The following is a 17132-nucleotide window of genomic DNA, read 5'->3' as shown; positions in this document are numbered from 1 at the left end:
TTTCAGTGATGTGATGTGATACATCTCTAGACATATATTCATAAAACGTCTATATATACAATCACATATTTATTTTGTATTTTTTTCTTTCTCAATTTGGTATATTAAGATCATTTATTCTATTTTGTATTTGTTTTTCACGATTCTATCGTTACACAATAATAGCAACCAGTGCCGATGAGATATGGTCCATATGGAAGATTGAATCTGGTGTCTGATGTTTGGGAAAGTTGCACGTTCTCAAATCTTGGTCGTTTTTCAATAATTTATTGTTTACCCATTTCAAAATATTCTTTCTGCCAAAGACAATCTTGTAACAAAAGGAACTCAATCAGTTTCTTCAAAATCATATAATTTGAATTTGGATGAAGGATTTAATCGATTAGATTGTTATGGTTATCCCTAATATAATCATGTAACGTGAATAGAGGTTTGAAGCCTAAACTTTATATTTGTTTTTGGGGTCAACAGCCTAAACTAATGAATGTTTGGTTGTCACTTGTTAGTGCTTCTTCACATTTCTCAGTTTATTTTTGAATCATATATTTCTTTTCGAAAATTTTGGAAAATATCATTTTTGGAAACCGTTCTCAAAAATATAAATAAGAGAAAGGTTTTTCAAAATTCAGTTTCTGATAACATATGATTTGATTAACAGTGGGCTTCATGTTACAACCGAGCCCGTGAGTATCCGGGTCCCTGGGTCAACTCGAAGGCAAACAAATATTTCAGTGAAAAATGTAGTTAGACTCAAAACTTGTTGAGAAATTTTATGTAGAAGAATGTTTTTTTCTCGAGAAACAAAGGGTTTGGTAAAAGGAGACCATCGTCAATGGATCATAAAACTGTTTGATTCTCATTCTTTTTAACGTTTACTGTTTACCTTTATCGTTTGCCGCAAAACCACTTAAAACTTGTAACTTCAAGATTCTAATTCTATTCACATCATAATCATTTGTTGATTCTCTCAAAACAGTTAAACATAAGAAAATTTCAAATATCATACATTTTTTACTCCCCTAATTACTTTTACCATTTACTAAAATATAAAACTAAACGAAGTTTTTTCAGTTTTTTCTCTTCTTTCTCTTCAAGAAAGGCATCGCACTTAATCCTCCAGCTGAAGAATTCCCAAAATGAATGTCAACATTCTCATCCAATGATGCATCTTCTTCGTTTCGACGTTTACCTTTCTTTCGTTGTTCTTCACTCTCCATCTTTAAAATTTCTGCATCATCATCCATTGTGTTTTCCTCAGCTGTTTCATCTTCATCAACACAGAATCCGCCACCGATCACTCTGTAATCATCGGTAGCTTTATCTTCCAAATGAGCATCTCCAATCTCATCAGCTTCATCTGCACAGAACCCACCTCCCGTTTGAATGTAGTCTTCGGAAGGACAGTCGTTGATTGATGCATCTACAGAATCATCATTTCCTATTCTGCCTTCGTCAACCTCTTCGAAATTCTCACTCGGAGATCCTTCATTGCTTCTTGACTCGTCCAATTCATCATCTTCTTTTGCACTGTACATCACAGGATTCCGAGATCGTGTTGACTGGGGAATGACAGATAACAAAGTGAACCCACTACATAATCAATTAAAAGAAGTAATTTGGTTCCATTAAGAAAGCTTACCTTTCGCACTTTTTGAAGATTGGCCGGTTTTGCCTCCAATTCCACTACCTTGTCATCGTCATCATCATCATCAGAACTGCCGTCGGATAGCTCAAGGAGATCTTTTTGGACTCTTCCTCTTCCTCGTCCTCTTTTCTGGGCTCTGCCTCTACCTCTACTACTAGATGGTTTTTCTAAGCGCTTCCTTTTGTTTTTCACTTTCTCATTGGCTATAGGTGAATCTTTGTCTGAAGTGTTGTTATCTTCAGTTTCATGAGGAGCAACTTTTTTCTTATTTCGTTTTCTTGGACCTTCCTGGAGAGTATGATCGGCCACATCTGACGACAGACCTCCACCAATTCCTTTGACAGCTTTGTTGATTCTTTTACTACGGATCTTTGCAAATCTTTCATTAAAGGAATAGAAAGCTTCAATCCGAAGTTGCGTCTTCGTGGAAAGAAAACAAATTGTCAGATTCTGTTCATATTATTTATTCATAAGCATATCAACGATAAGAGATCAAATGTTAGATGAAGACCTCGCGCTTTTCATACTCCTTCAAGACTGGTAGTAGTAGTTCATCTGTTTTCTTGCCGTTCCAATTAAACTTTTCCCAGCATAGCCTTCACAAAAAGTGATACTACAGAATCAGAACTCAGGACATTGTTTCATAAATTGATAAGTAGATTATTACAGAAACCGGGTCCATCGGACAAGTCATGATATATATATTTTTCATATACTTCAGATTCATTGAAACCTTTCTGCCGCTGTAAGTGGCTCCAAAAAAAAAGGTCAAGCTATGCCATACTGTTTAGATGAAATGTTAAGTAAAGGAACAACTTACTTTCTAAGTACTGAAAGATCAGGTTTGCCCCATGAGAATTTCTCAGTCGACAGATCCACTTGCGGATTTAAGTAGGCTGATATAACAGCCTCACTAGGGAAAGTCAATGGAATATGCCAGTTCTTGCTTACCTTTCTCTGTAAAATTCAAATCGTAATCAAATTAGGAGAAAGGTTTTGTCAATCTTGAACAAGTTGGACCATAATAAATTTAACATTAAGTTATGGTAAAAGAGCCATACATGCTGATCCATGAAGATTTGCTTGATTTCTTCGGTGTCATCAGTCGAGGCACCTGAGATGATTCCTTTATTATCTACGGAGGCAGACCCACGCTTCTTTACCTTTGAACCTGTTTTTGCATCAGTCTTTCCTAAAATGGTTGGATCAGGTGATTCAACCCATTCACGAAATTTCTGAAGCCCATCCTCCTCGGGAAAAGCAGTCACAACTTCAATAGCATTGACAATACCAATACCACTGCATGTCAAAACAATTATGATATCAATTACATAAAGAGCGGAACTTTGACCTTATGCAGTTAAAACCTCAGCTAACCTGATTCCTTCTGTGTAATCACTTCCTAGAAGCATTGCCATGCGGATTATTTTATCTCTGCTCAAGCCTAACTCCTTCTCAATGTCCTGAAAAATCAAAAGAGATTAGAGATGTAATCACCAGACATTTGAAAAAGTGAATGCATGCGGTTAAATTGTAACTTCAAACAGATCGATAAATACAAATATATCAACTTACTACCGAAACAATGTATCAACTTATTCCTGATAAAGGAAAATTTAACCTACTACCAAAAAAGTTACAATCCAGAGGAAACTACAGAAGAGCTAAGAAGTTATAACAGAGGACAAACCATAGATAGTATGATGGAAGCTTATGTGATCATCACAGCCAAAATAAAAAGAAATGAGGTACTTAAATCCACATGTTGGAAAACAGAGTGTAAGAAAGGAAATGCACACCTTCATAAAGTATGTCTCCACATATTTACGATCATCAAATATATTTTTGTACACGCTCCTTGCTCCAAACAAGAATACATCAGAATCGTCAGTGACAATGCCATCAACAAGGTTTGATTGTTCCATAAATGCACACTGTGCCTCTGCTTCCATGGGAGCTATGATGTACGGTATGCCAAAAATTTGGAGTAGCTCCTACGGAAAACCAAGATCGACAAAGCATTATAAGTTTGTTGTCAAATCAAACACGAACAGAAACTTCGGAAAGTTTGCAAAAGGGCTGTATAAAGAGGACAATGACTCATATGTATAAAGACAAGGGGCAAACCTGGCATTCTGCAAACATCTCACTGCTCACAGATTCAGCATTCCGCTCAAGTTTTCTCTGTTCATCACCTAAACTTACGAATTCTTGGTCGAGAACTCGAATTTCCTCCTCTATATTTGCCTCTGAAAATTCAACAGGCACGCCTTTCTCTTCAAAATCTGTTGAACTGTCAATATTGAAAGTGTGCTCGTTAGAGTTATTTTCCTCCCTTCTTTCATTTTGTGAATCTGTGTCATGTAGTATCCCTATTCGCGATCTGACGACATTACGAGAAGGGTCCCTTGATTCAGTGACAAGACTCTGGATTTTACGTCTACTATAATCTCTCTTATCGTCCATCATGATAGATGATTCACCATCAGCATTATCTTTTTCATCAAGAAAACCAGTTATTTCCTCATCAGCTATGGGCATAGCAGACACTTTAACAGATTCTCCACCAAAACTTTCAGAACCTTCTTCATTGTGCTGTTTAGCCATGGTGGATAGCATGCGGTTTTGACTAGCAACATTTAATGCTTTCTCGGGTGAGATAACTGATTTTACCTTTGACAATTTATTGCTCACAGCATGGCTAACGTTATTAGAACCGGAAGAAGGGTGTGTACCAAATTGTTTGGTTATCCCTTTCTGACCATCTGCATTGCCCGCTACAGAAGTGTTGGACTGCTCACTTATAGCACCACTGGTTTTCAAGATTGTTATTTCGTCCAGAAATCTCTCTTCCTCAGCTTCACCAACCGTTTCCCTAGAACAAAGACTATCTTCGCTTGGCTTGTCAACAACAAGATTTACCCTTACTGATTGATTTTCTTCAAGGACATCCCCGGATTCCTTATCGTGTAATTCAAGAAGACTTTTCTTGATAGCCTCCTGCAGATCAGCTTCTTCTTCCAGATATCCTTTTGTGATCTTTGTTACTGTATCATTCTCCACGGAGTTATTGGCATTTTTACAACTATATTCTTCCCATGCTACACCCTCAGCGATACTAATGTCCTTGGGGATATGCTGATTGCTTAAATTCGCTTCAAGCTTAGAGACAGAAGTATTCTGTTCAACAGGCACTTCTTCCCAATCACTGTCAGAAGCCCACGGTGAAGTGTCTTCTTTAGGATCATTTTCTGTAGAACTAATTGTCACTGGTCCTCCCGCTGCCAATTGAAGAAACATATCATCTTCATCATTGAGATCTTTTCCACCACCATCATGGTCAAATGATATCTCTATGGAAGATGGAGGATGCAGCATGGAATCATCATTCTGGATCTCCAGGTCCACAACATCTTTCTCAACAGGTGATTTTTCAAGAAATTGGTCCTCAGTAGGAAAGTTCTCCCAGGCGCTGAATGTTTCATCATTCTTAGCCATAGAACCAGAAGCTGTTCTCTCCTTTTCTTTCATCAAATGTAAGTTCCTCTGGATATCACGTGTCATTTGGATTCCCATGTGTCTGTTCCTTATTCTAAAACGTCCCCTTTCATCTATATATACTTCAATATTTTCATCAGGATTTTTAGGTTCATCTCTATCCAACTCAATGGTAGCATCTGATTTTTTCAGCGGGGAAGCATTCTTGACGGAGACTGGCAAAGACTGTTGTGACGTTTTCTTTTGATTTTCATCATTTCTTCCTTCTCTGGCAGATGCCAGTACTCTAGAACAAATTAAATATATCAGTTATTTTCACTTTAGAAAGAACCTTATTCTTTAATAAGACTTCAAACTGAAACTCACTCTTTATCACCAGCAAAAGAAGACGAGAATATAAACTCTCTGTTTGCTTCCGAAGCTATCCTAGAAGTTTGAACTCCACCAACAGCCCTTCCACCAGCAGATCTCTGAACTTCATTTATTTCGCGACGGAAGGCTACAGTTTTAAGATATGCTTCTATTTGCAATTCAGAAAACTTTTCAGGGGCCTATACATAATTACTTCCATAGTCAGTGTTCCGCGTCTCCTTATACATAGAGATTCAAATACATAACTGGACCAAGAATGAGCCAGTGATTTATGTAACTCACCTTCTTGACCTTTTGGTACTTTTGCCGGTTTTCTGCCATCAATTTTTCTCTCATCTACAAGTAAAGACATTATTAAATAATCTGAAACGTCCATGAAATTTAACATGCTGCAAAGATATGGTGTAAATATAGTTAATTACCTGAGCAAGGAGATCAAGTTGCATGGATGGAGGGAGAGAAGCCAGAACAGCTGGGTCGATATTCCCATCCATTACTGGCTAGAAAGGTAGACAAAATCTTATTAGCAGATGAGGATGGTAAAGTATCAGATAACTCCTTAATAAAGACGAAAAAACGACACATAATTCCAAAGACATTATCATGATTCTTTACTAAGCAAATGAGGATTTCATCCAGAATAAGCAATTTTTCCCTTTGCAGAAAGAGGAGCAGACAAGTTGACAAGTGGTGTTGATTGCTTAACTAAAGTATCTTCAACATAACCAATTTATATCCCCTGAATATCTGTAACTTAAGCAACAATAAATAAAACAAGAGAAAGATGTAGTACGAAGACCACATATTACCAATAAAATTTCCTCATCTCCGTCGCTGTCTTCTTCCTCATCCTCCTCTGACGGGATTGCTGCAGCTGAAGTCGATGCTTTGCTAGTAAAGTTTCGTTCTTCTTCAGCTGCAAGGGATGCCGCCAACCTATATTACACCAAGACAGGAAAACACGAAATTACTCTTCAATCAAATAAACATCCTCAATCAATATCTCAATTACTCTTCTTACATCTCATCCAACTTTTCCTGATAATCCTTCCCCTGTACTGAGGAATCCTGTACAAGATTATCTAGGTCATCCCCATCCAACAAAACTCCCTTTCCCTTGGGATCATCCTTCTGCGAATCACCAACAAACAAATCATAGTCGTTATATAAATCTCAACAAAAAAAATCATTTACAAATTACTGAAGAAAGAATGACAGTAAAAGAATTGACATATTAAGGATTGAACATAAAAATACCATGACTAAGGAAGGGCATGTGAAAGCAAATAAATAACAGGTAAGACATCACAACAACACAGCGTCAAATAGATTTCCCAGCTTCTGATTCATTACCGCAAGATGCATGACTAATGGCATAAAATGGAACAAAAAGAATATCAACTATGACAGACATGCACAATTAGCATCAAATTATTTGGAGTTGGTCTGTGCCAACAAATCCCAACTAATGAACAAAAAAGGAATGAAGTGGATACTTAGTAACACAATTCACCTAAGTCAGTCCAACAACACCATCTAATGTATTTCTTTGCAATTCAATGTTTTAGTATTCACTTACCACGGACTCTTTGACAACATCATCAACACCAGTCTCTCCCACCAAAGATGCTTGAGATCTACAACAACTAAGCTCATTAAAGCAAATTCCACCAACAAAACTGAAATTCACGGTTAAAAAACAACAAAAATTTAACAGCTTACACTTCATCTAGCTTCTCCTCCTGAAAAAAACTCGCCCCTACATCATCTTCCTCCACAGGAACTCGCAAATTATCTTCCACAGAATCAGAAGACACACGTTTCTTCACTCTATCACTATCATCCTGCTTCAATCTCTGATTCTTAATATCTTTAGCTTGTTCCTTAAGCCTAATATCCTTAAGCTACAACAACAAAAATCCCAAAACCAACTCAAAACCTCACAAAAACTTGCTAATTATAACCAACCACACCAAATCGAGACTAAACAAACCCTATTAAGCAGCAATTTCTCAGCAGTCTTCCGGATTTTAGTCTGAGCGTTCTCACGTTGACGACGGCGAGCAATAACAGTACGACGTTTCAATGCCGGAGTAGCTCCATCAAAGACGAAGATCGGTTTAGTCCTTAGAAACAAAAGCTTACAAATCCTTCGAAAAAACCCGATCAAGTGTGCATTCTGAACCATATCTCCCTTCTCGTCACGCATCGCTTTGATAAATTGTACCATCCATATACTCGCATCTGCAAATTCGAACGATGAAGAAGAAGCCGGAAAAATAATACAATACAATTGAAGTTGATCGCCGGAGATTTGTTTACCGATGGCTAATCGTTTGTTGGCTAGGGTTTCTACGGAGACACGGCGACCAACAGGAGCAAGAAGCTCCCAAAGACCTTGTACTCCCATTTTTTTTTTCTCAGTTTCTTAATTTCTTGAGAACAGAGAGACTTCGCCGTGTAATTAAAAGCCCTTTATATACGTAGTGACGATCGACGGCGGTTTGAATTTATACGACGTCGTTTTCTCGTTCTCAGGCGTATATTAAAACACGACGGTTATATGTACAAGGAGTCAACAACGCCCGGTTTATGAGCTAAGTACACTGTCTCAATATTGGCCCATTCTAAAGTCTTTTTCTTAAGAAAGGCCCAAAGTCTAAGGCCTTGTTTTCCTTTTTTAAAAAATGTTATTTTGAAGAGACAAATTAGCTACATACCAATTTTTCTGAAAACAAATAAAGAAACAAGAGAAAATATTATTTTTTGTTGGAAAATGTCGAAAAAAACCCAAACTTTTAAATTTGAGATGAAAAAACATGAACTTTCAAGAAGACATTTAAATCCTAAAATTTAGTTTGACTTTTGAAAAAAATAATCAAGTTTCATACTTTCATTGACTTGGCCATTTAGGATATGTCAATCACGGAATTATCTTTCCGTTAGAATCTCCGTAAAATCAAAATGACGTCATTCTAGACATTAGAAAATAAGAAGCAAAATTTGTGATCAAGGGGAATCAAACATCTGACTTTTTGGATTCATAAGAGACACTCAACCATTTAGCTACATTAACATTATAGGATTTTGGTAAACAGAGTGTGTATATATACATAATGAATAAAAAATAACATAAACCATTAGAATATAGAATATTAAATATGTGACATAAAGTTTATACAATCCTTCTCATTTATATATATATATATATATATATCATTAGTACAATTATCACTTTTTCTTATAATTTAACTAAAATAATTTTTCTTTATTTATTTTCCATCTAACTATGAATATTACATCAATTTTAAGTTAGAATAATTATGTTTTATATTTATCTAATATATATTCATATTGATTCTAACTCATTTTCGATATGATATATTAAGGAGCTTTTTGAAAATATGGATTTTATTTTTCTTTTTGATCAAATTAAAATAGTACTAATTTGGATTAACTTGATGAGTAGATAAAAGAACAAAATAAGAAACATTGGTAGTCCAACCCAAAAACATAAAACATATCTAACTTATGTTTGACAAATAAGATGTTTGTTAACAAATAAAATTTTGTTTTCTTGACAAAATAGTTTATAAACAAAGTTAAACATTGAAGGCGTTGAATTTTCTGATTTTTGAAATTATAGTGACCTTCACTTAAAACTGATATAAAAATTCCCCAAAAAAAACCCATCAATTTCAAGTTAGAGAGAAAATTCAAATTAACGAATTGATTGAACTACTTTACTTGTATGTAAACACTCCTTCATAGCAAGAAAAACAATTGATCAATGAAATGACAATTTTTACGTTAAGACTTAAGATACACATATAATCCAAGTGGAGAGTAAATAAATCAAACAATTAATATTAAATTGAAATGTTAGATTACAAAGGTCAACCAAAATATATTATTACACTGAAATCAATAATATGAAAATTAAATTACCAATTAGTATGGTAATTGTCTCGAGTATAACCAGAAGTATTATTAAGTCCAAGAATTTACCTCGAAATAGAGCAGCAATAACTTCCCAAATACATCTTCTCGAGTATCTGATGATAGTAGAATTTTAATACAAAATTGTTAGGATGAGATGAAAAGATAAATCTTAGAAAAAGACTTATAAAAAAAAAGGAGGATTTTTATATACATCACTATTCATAATCATTAAGCATTTCACCAATATTGCTTCCATGTAATGACTTTATTACTTCTGCGCTGTGTAAACTGTTAGACTTTTCTCGCAAATTGTTCCAACATTTCTTGCAATGTATACGGTTGCAAATACAAATTAGTTAATACACCGATCAATATTTACAGCAAAGTATTAATCAAAATCATAAGAGATACTTTTTTACCTATTGATTTGGTGGAACTCATAACCTAACTATTAGCAATGATTGATAATTGTGATATAAGATCATATGAAAGTAGAGGTGTCAAATTAGTTAAACCAAATCAAACCAACTCATATATCTCATATGGAGTTAGGGAGACCAACCAACTCAATTAGCAAATAGTTTGGATTAATTCGTAAGACCATAACTCATTTAAATTAATGGATTGTATATTCTTATTACAATTTAAATAATTAATACTTAATTAATAACCATCATCATCATAATCATCATCACCATCACATCGAATTAACCATCAAACCGAGTGTCATAATCTTCAATAAGCATATTCTCATGTTCGATTTAAGCATGTTCTATTTAGCATGTTATCAAGGACTGTTCTCATGTTTAATTACCATCACCATCATCAAATCAACCGTCATATGAGTGTACAAATTTGATTTAGAATATTTTGTTTCGCTTTACTAAATCGGTTTAGATATTTAATTATGTTATATATGGTTTACACTCTATTGGGTTGGTTATGGATAATCCACTAATCCATTATAACCCAACCTATTTCAATCTAATTCATGAAACTCATCAAATCCTATCTACCAATATCCAAAAGTTCCACTCTTTTTATCCATGGATTTTGGATTAGTATGGATTGATCCATATAAACATCAATTTGAGAACAATAAAAAGTTAGTTGAGTTATGATTATGTGAGATGGTTACCTTCTCTTATATAGAGCATAAAGGAATGAGTATGGTTTTTACGGCTAATTCTTGTTTAGAGTTGGAGCAAAGATCTCTTAAATATTATGCCTTAGAAATTGCAATATTTATGTGGTTCAAAAACAAAAACAAAAATTCCAATCTTAGCAAGATTCGTTCGAATTAAGATTTCTTTCTATGGTAGTGTTATCTCTCTTTCCAATGGATAACTGGGATCTTATAATAACAATTGCAATAAAAAAAATGGTGAATAGATACAAAGTACTGAATAAAAATCTAAAATGTTAGTGGTCGGACGATGAATAGTCGAAGATGATGATTTTTTATTTTACTTCTTTATTAATTGGAAAATCAGAATAAATAATAAAACTGATTTAAATTTAAATAAATTAAAAAATCATATTAAAAAGAAACAAAAATCACCAAATTCAAGAAGGATATACTGAATAAAAAATAAAAAAATTCACCAAAATGTCCTTCAAAATTTTCCCGCCAAACCAAATTCACTAAATTACCATATTTATTATATTTTGTAATTATTAATTTAAAAAAATATATTTCATTTGAGTGTTATTTTTGTCCAAAAAAATTTTGAGTGTTATATTTGTCCAAAAACTTAGTATGCGGCAATATTAGATATAAAAAAAAAATATTTACTTACACTAAAAACAATATCTTATACTTACCTTAACCAAATTTAATAATATGGATATTTCCTAATAGAAAGATACTCAATACCTTGGGATGAATAATGTAGATTATATCTATATTATTTAGGCGAGACACTTGCATTGTTAGTTAATCATATGTTCAGATTTTGGTGAATGATTATTTGGCTATAAAAGGTGATAGTCTAAATTTTGTATTTACGTGATTCATGGTTGATTATCTTCCCATGAAAATTCTAGTTATTGGGTTTCTTTAATTGATTTAAAGGAGCAAATGAACTCTATAAAGTAAAATTTTAATACAATCTTCTAAGAAACAAAATGTCAACTATGAACTATGACAATAAATTCAAACAAAGCGTAGAAAGTTCATTTAAAAATAAATATATTCTTAAAAACAAAGAGCTTTAGATCTCACTCTAGAGATATACCCAGTAAATTCGACCACTAAGAACTTGTAAGGCGCACCGCCATACACTCGTTCTCGAGCTCTCTAACCGTTCGGTAATCTTTGTAAGCTGGAACATCATGAGAAAGTGATTCGTTGATGTCTAAAACGAGGCTAATGAGGTGAGCGATTCGAATGTTGAGCAAGTTCAATGGATGAAGAAGATAGCAAGCAACTGAATGAATGCGAGATAAGAACCTAGTTGGATGAAGGTTAACAGGAAGATCCAGCAGCCAGTGGGTAATACAATGCACACTCAACCACTTTGCAAAATGTATGACTCTGAATATTTACAGAGTAAACAAGACAAAAGAAATCATCACTTTATGAGAGCATACCACACGCCGCTGTAACACATGTAGACCAAGATCATTCAGATCCATATCAGCATTCACCAAGTCCATATACTATGAAAATTAATTAACATCTTTTAATATATATAAAACATACACCAAAATAACTCAAACCTTAATTATTAAACTTACAGTTTAAAAACGGTATAGTGGATAACAATTCGCCGCCTAGAACTTATTTTAGAAGTCTTCAAAAATTTTGTTGCGCTATAATTTTTTCTTCCTTAGAAAACAGTGGAAAAATACTCCCTTTGTTTTTATGTTATATATTTAAAGTTTTTGCTTACGAATCTGCATAATATAAAATACTCCTTCCTCTAAAATATCATTTATTATTTTTTAGAATACGGTCAACCAATAATAAAATAATCGTCAAAATCAATAAAAATACTAGTAATTTTACACTGAAGTTGAAAATATCATATAGATATTGAAAAAAAAAAAATCTTTTAATTTATTGTCAAAAAATTGCTTTTCAAATATCAAATAATAAAAACTGAGGGAGTATGGGTAGAGTTTCATTGGATGTTCTAAGAGGATTAGAGAAGCTATGTTTTGGGTAAGTTGTGATTGGTCATATAGATGCTGGTGTAATTAATTGGAACTTAAAAGATCAATTGACGGAAGAAGGCTTGATAGATTGAAATCATGTGTTTATGGTGAATTGTGTGTTCAACGTATTCTATTAATAACAAAAACTTGGAAAAATGCATGCAAAAAACTATCCTTCACACTACTTACTTTATACGTTGAACACACATTCTAACAAGCAACGTATTCTAGATTTACGAAGTCATTTTCCTCTCTTTAAAACTTAAGATTTACCAAGTTGCATAACTTAATTTTCTAGTAACTTTATACTATATAACAAGAGATTTAATTTGTCTTTTGGTTAGCCAATCAAGTTAACCTTCAAGTCCTTAATTTCTAAGTCTTATCTTCCCTCCGTCTCTATTTAAATTCCTCCCACACTCTCTCTTTTGTTCAACATGACAACATTCACAAAGAGAAGAAAAGAAGGAAGTAGAAAAAATGGCGGAATCGACAAAGCAACACATCGATCTAATCCGGGAGACTAAGTTCTCAATTGGCAGAGCTTATAATCCTTTGACGGAGGATCTTCATCAGGCTGTGAAGAATCTCTCCGCTGAGCTCTAGTCCAAGGATGTTCACTTCCTCATGGAACTTATCCAAGTAAGTATATATCTCTTTAACCCACATTTATCTTTGTTTTTATGTGCATATACTATTTGTGAGTCCGTGTTTTCCTCTATAATGTTTGGTTAGATATGTTTGCATGTGAATATATACGTGTAGTTGAGTTTCTGATGTTCTTTATGCAAGTCTAATATTCGAGACCATATATATCCTCTACAGTCAGTAGATATCAAAAACAAGGAATCAAGCTGATCTTAATTATGGAAAATGTTATGCTTGTTATGCTTGGTTTCATGTACTCCAGCGTTTTCATATGTGTTTCCAATCATAATCATGTTTGCTCTTAGCACCGCAATTGCAACCTTGGCTACATTGTTCCTGAGTGGGTTGAGAAACGTCCTTCTCTGGTCGATATTCAAAAGATTAATGGTTTTGGTTCTGCTATTCCGACCACAACAATAATCATGCCTTTGAAAAGTGACAAAGTAAAGCCAGTGAAAGAACAACTCTCCAATGTTCATCCTGAGGTTCTGTTGTTTCTTTCAAAGATCAAGCGCCTCTCTATCAAAGATCCACTACCAAGATAAGGTCAGCATTGTTAACTCACACGGGATTGTTAGCGAGACTAATTTGGTGTCAAGGAAGAGCATTGATGCTGAGTCGTACATGATACATCTCTCAGCTTGTGGAAAAACATTCAGTTAGTTACTACATGTGGAGGCAAAAGTTAACGGTGAAAAATGAGAACCGTGTGGGAAGGAGAGGCGAAGTTGAGGAATTGTTGACAACGTTGGTGTTTCTACTCGGAGACCGTCTTGCCCTTGGAGATAGCTTTCCTCCTAGTATCTATGCGTTTCTTCCCACCGAGATGGTAACTAACTTTCCATTCATCATACAAGGAGATTTTATCCTTGCATCGTCTAGATGATATGTGGAACCAAGGGATTCTCAGCTGTGTTCCTTCTGCATTTGTGAATGCATTCACTTCTTTAGTGAAAAAGACAGATGCTTTTAGTTTCTTGCCTGTGAAGGTATCTAACTACGAAGAGTTGAATGATGTCCGAGAATCTATTATGGCAAGGGTTTTGGCAGAGGGAAATGTGCCTAGCAGACTTTGAATTCAACCTCTTGAATTTCGTTTGGACTTTGGATCATTAAGTCATATTCTCTTTGGTTTGGCTTTTTTCTTTTTCTTTTCTTGTAAGTGATTTTCTAACCGTCGAACTATTCAATATTTTGTTATATTCCTAGGAAAATAATTTAATCTTTCTCTTTGAAGACATGTATCTTCCTTTGTAGTCTAGCTTTGTACTATGGCTCCAGTTTCCTTGATTAATAAGAATTATTCAGTACTAGATGAGTAGCCGCACTACGTGCGGGTTTATGTATTACTATTTACAAATTGTTTTATAGAATGTCTATTCATATAAAGTAAAGTTGAATGCATCGATTTTGAAACATAAATATGCTTTCTAATTGTTTTTGAAAAGTCCAACTATATTAGTTCATCTGAAAACCGAATGTGTTTGAGTTGTTTTTTATTGTTGTTTTAGATTTTCAGTTTTTTTAAAATTTATATATCCTTGTTGTTTTGGTTATATGTTTAGATTGTGAGACGGTGAAATTTTAGAAAATTTATTTCTTACACTAAAAATATAACATGTCTTTATTAACCATGTTTCTGCATATTCAATCTAAGCATATTCAACTTGATGTTTTTGGAAAGTTTAGTTAAGTTCTTGTCATAATCTTATATCTTACGTATTAGGTATAAGAATAGCTCCTCAAACATCTTTCAAATTACTTGTTTTCTTAGCATAAATCTCGAAAAGCTTAGATATATTTAATTTGCATATTCATTTAGTTTCTTTCATAATAATCGTCTAATGTTTAGGCAAGGAATATGTGTACCATGTTTGGATTTTATGATCACTTTAGCCACTTAAGTGGATCTTAAAATAAAAAGAGGATATATTGAATTAAAATATGTAGAAAGAGTGATGGTTCAAGTTCTGATTAATTATATCCTCCTATTTTAGTTGTTATGTTGAATTAATTACTAATTATGTATTACTTTTTATGAAGTCTAGGTGGCAAGCTCTCATGTGCTGATGTGTCAAGTTGTGGGAGAGAGTTAGCCTTCTTTCATATATATGATTTAGAAAAAGATGGTTCTAATTGTCCGAAACTTTTAAGAGAAGTTTTTGAAATTTTTTGATAGTAACACCTATTTTCAAATATAAGCATAATTTGATAGTAGTAAAGAAAACTGAATATGATAAAAAGGGAGAAAATGGCACTTTCTCTAGAGCTGTACGGCTTAGTTTTCTCTCTCTCAGGCTTAATTTAGAGCTTGATGGTTACAAAGGGTCAACGTCCGGTCTATAATAAGCTAAAACGTCTTAAATCTCAATATTGGCCCATACCATAGTCTTTTTTTAAGAAGGCCGGGTTTTGTTTTCTTAAATGTTATTTCCAAATTATCCTCTCATTTGCAAATATTATAACATCATTAGATATACACACTACCATTTTCGTAGAGGTGTGATTTTTTCGGTATCCTAGAAATTCTGAAAATTATGATTTGTTTTTGGTCAGGAACGAGAACAAACTGAAGCAATCCTTTCTTCTTTGCTTGGTCTTAAATGTTTTCTACGTCTTCTTTTATACATATATACTGTTTTCTTATTCTTCTTCCATTTTTTTGGGGTCATGTGAGTTTGGGATGTCATAAGCACAAACGAAAACGGGTCAGCCCAACATGTATGTTGTCAACACGTGTGAGATTCCTATTCCAGTAATCGGGTTTACTCATTGATCGGACCAACACGAAGGCAAATACAATGAAAAATGGCCGACCAAAAAAGAAAAGTAAGAACAACAGAAAGCAAGACAAACAAGAAAAGAAAAAGCCAATATCTAGCCAAGCATAAAGATACTTTAGATACTTCTATCCGTTAGATATTTTGATGTGAATTTTGGTTATGTTAAATATGCTAGAATTTTCAAAAAACTTTGCATCGTAATCTACAAAAACAACTACATTATCTTGGAATGAAATCTCAAAATAGTGTAAAAAACATTAAACCTTTGATCAACCATTAGATCAAAGTGGTTGCTGTTATATAAGCTATGCTTATATTATCTCTTACAACTGCAACCGCAAAATTAAAAATTTCTCAAAATATATTTGCATTCAAGCTATGACTTCGTTTTTTTCTTTTTCAATACCTATATGTAAAGGAAAAAAAAAATATTTCTCATACGTCTCTTTTGTCAATAGGAGCAATGGGATCAAAGGTTTAGCACGACAAAAACCCCTAGAAAATGTTATCAAATCAAGGATGTTCAAGCGATCGCAACAATGATTTCTTCCGTACTATGTGTATAATGTATATATAATTCATCCAACTTCTCGATAGATGAAGATACACTAGCTTCTCCTACTTATGTTAGTTGAGGGCATCTCAAAAAAGATTCATAAATAAAATTAATCTTTGCGAGGCTTTTTGTGGATTCGAAATCCACATATTATGGTGTGGTCATAGGTTTAGCGCGACTAAAACCAAAAAAATGTTATCAAATCAAGAATGTTTAAGCGATCGCAATATTGATTGCTTCTATACCATGTATAATTAGGGGTGTCAAAATAGGTAAACCCAACTCAACTCAACTCATAATCAAATGAGTTTAGGGTTAAATGAGTTATAGGTTGACTAACCCATTTTGTTAAATGGGTTGGTCAACCTATAACTCATTTAATTTGATGGGTTGAGTTGTTAAATGGGTTAACTCACTTAAGTAATAATTTAATTAATTATTATTATGAAACAATAATAAATAATTATCATTATTAATAATTATTATTTTATTATCATCAAACTTAGAATATTTACGGATTCCACTTTTT

General features: G+C 33.6%; 2 protein-coding genes across 5 annotated transcripts; one reads left to right on the top strand and one right to left on the bottom strand.

Moving 5' to 3' along the window:
- Window positions 1-881: 881 nt before the first annotated feature.
- On the bottom strand, window positions 882-8067 carry UVH3 (5'-3' exonuclease family protein). 4 transcript variants are annotated; one of them, NM_001338928.1, is made up of 17 exons: window positions 7838-8067; window positions 7509-7759; window positions 7238-7419; window positions 7095-7152; window positions 6537-6646; window positions 6325-6451; window positions 5938-6015; window positions 5798-5851; window positions 5510-5694; window positions 3773-5429; window positions 3445-3639; window positions 3023-3108; window positions 2707-2944; window positions 2466-2602; window positions 2157-2241; window positions 1640-2065; window positions 891-1559 (listed from the first exon to the last, which is right to left on the bottom strand). In NM_001338928.1, the coding sequence occupies exons 1-17, from the start codon at window positions 7923-7925 to the stop codon at window positions 1068-1070; spliced, it is 4449 nt and encodes a 1482-aa protein (NP_001319661.1). In that variant the 5' UTR covers window positions 7926-8067; the 3' UTR covers window positions 891-1067. The 4 variants fall into 4 exon arrangements, with proteins under 4 accessions (NP_001325748.1, NP_001325750.1, NP_001319661.1 ...); NM_001338929.1 differs by having other exon boundaries at window positions 891-1527; NM_001338930.1 differs by having other exon boundaries at window positions 882-1559; window positions 7509-7993.
- A 5029-nt stretch (window positions 8068-13096) lies between these two features.
- AT3G28020 (DNA-binding protein) lies at window positions 13097-14340 on the top strand (the record flags this gene model as incomplete). The annotated part of the gene is made up of 5 exons (NM_113720.2): window positions 13097-13195; window positions 13570-13749; window positions 13793-13884; window positions 13943-14093; window positions 14122-14340. 5 exons carry the CDS (start codon window positions 13097-13099, stop codon window positions 14338-14340), a joined length of 741 nt encoding a protein of 246 aa, NP_189441.2.
- Window positions 14341-17132: the final 2792 nt, after the last annotated feature.

The sequence above is a fragment of the Arabidopsis thaliana genome, chromosome 3, assembly GCF_000001735.4.
Source record: "Arabidopsis thaliana chromosome 3, partial sequence".
NCBI lineage: Eukaryota > Viridiplantae > Streptophyta > Magnoliopsida > Brassicales > Brassicaceae > Arabidopsis > Arabidopsis thaliana.
Note: the sequence above shows the minus strand (reverse complement) of the source record. Positions and strands in the feature narration are given on the sequence as shown.

Bases quoted from the DNA above. Each gene is read 5' to 3' on its own strand.
- UVH3 (NM_001338930.1), bottom strand. From the start codon at position 7,925: ATGGGAGTACAAGGTCTTTGGGAGCTTCTTGCTCCTGTTGGTCGCCGT. The intron at 3,640-3,772 runs GTTTGCCCCTTG...GGTTTTCCGTAG, and splicing joins AGATGTTTGCAGAATGCCAG to GAGCTACTCCAAATTTTTGG. The intron at 2,242-2,465 runs GTAAGTTGTTCC...CTTTTTGTGAAG, and splicing joins GATCTTTCAGTACTTAGAAA to GCTATGCTGGGAAAAGTTTA.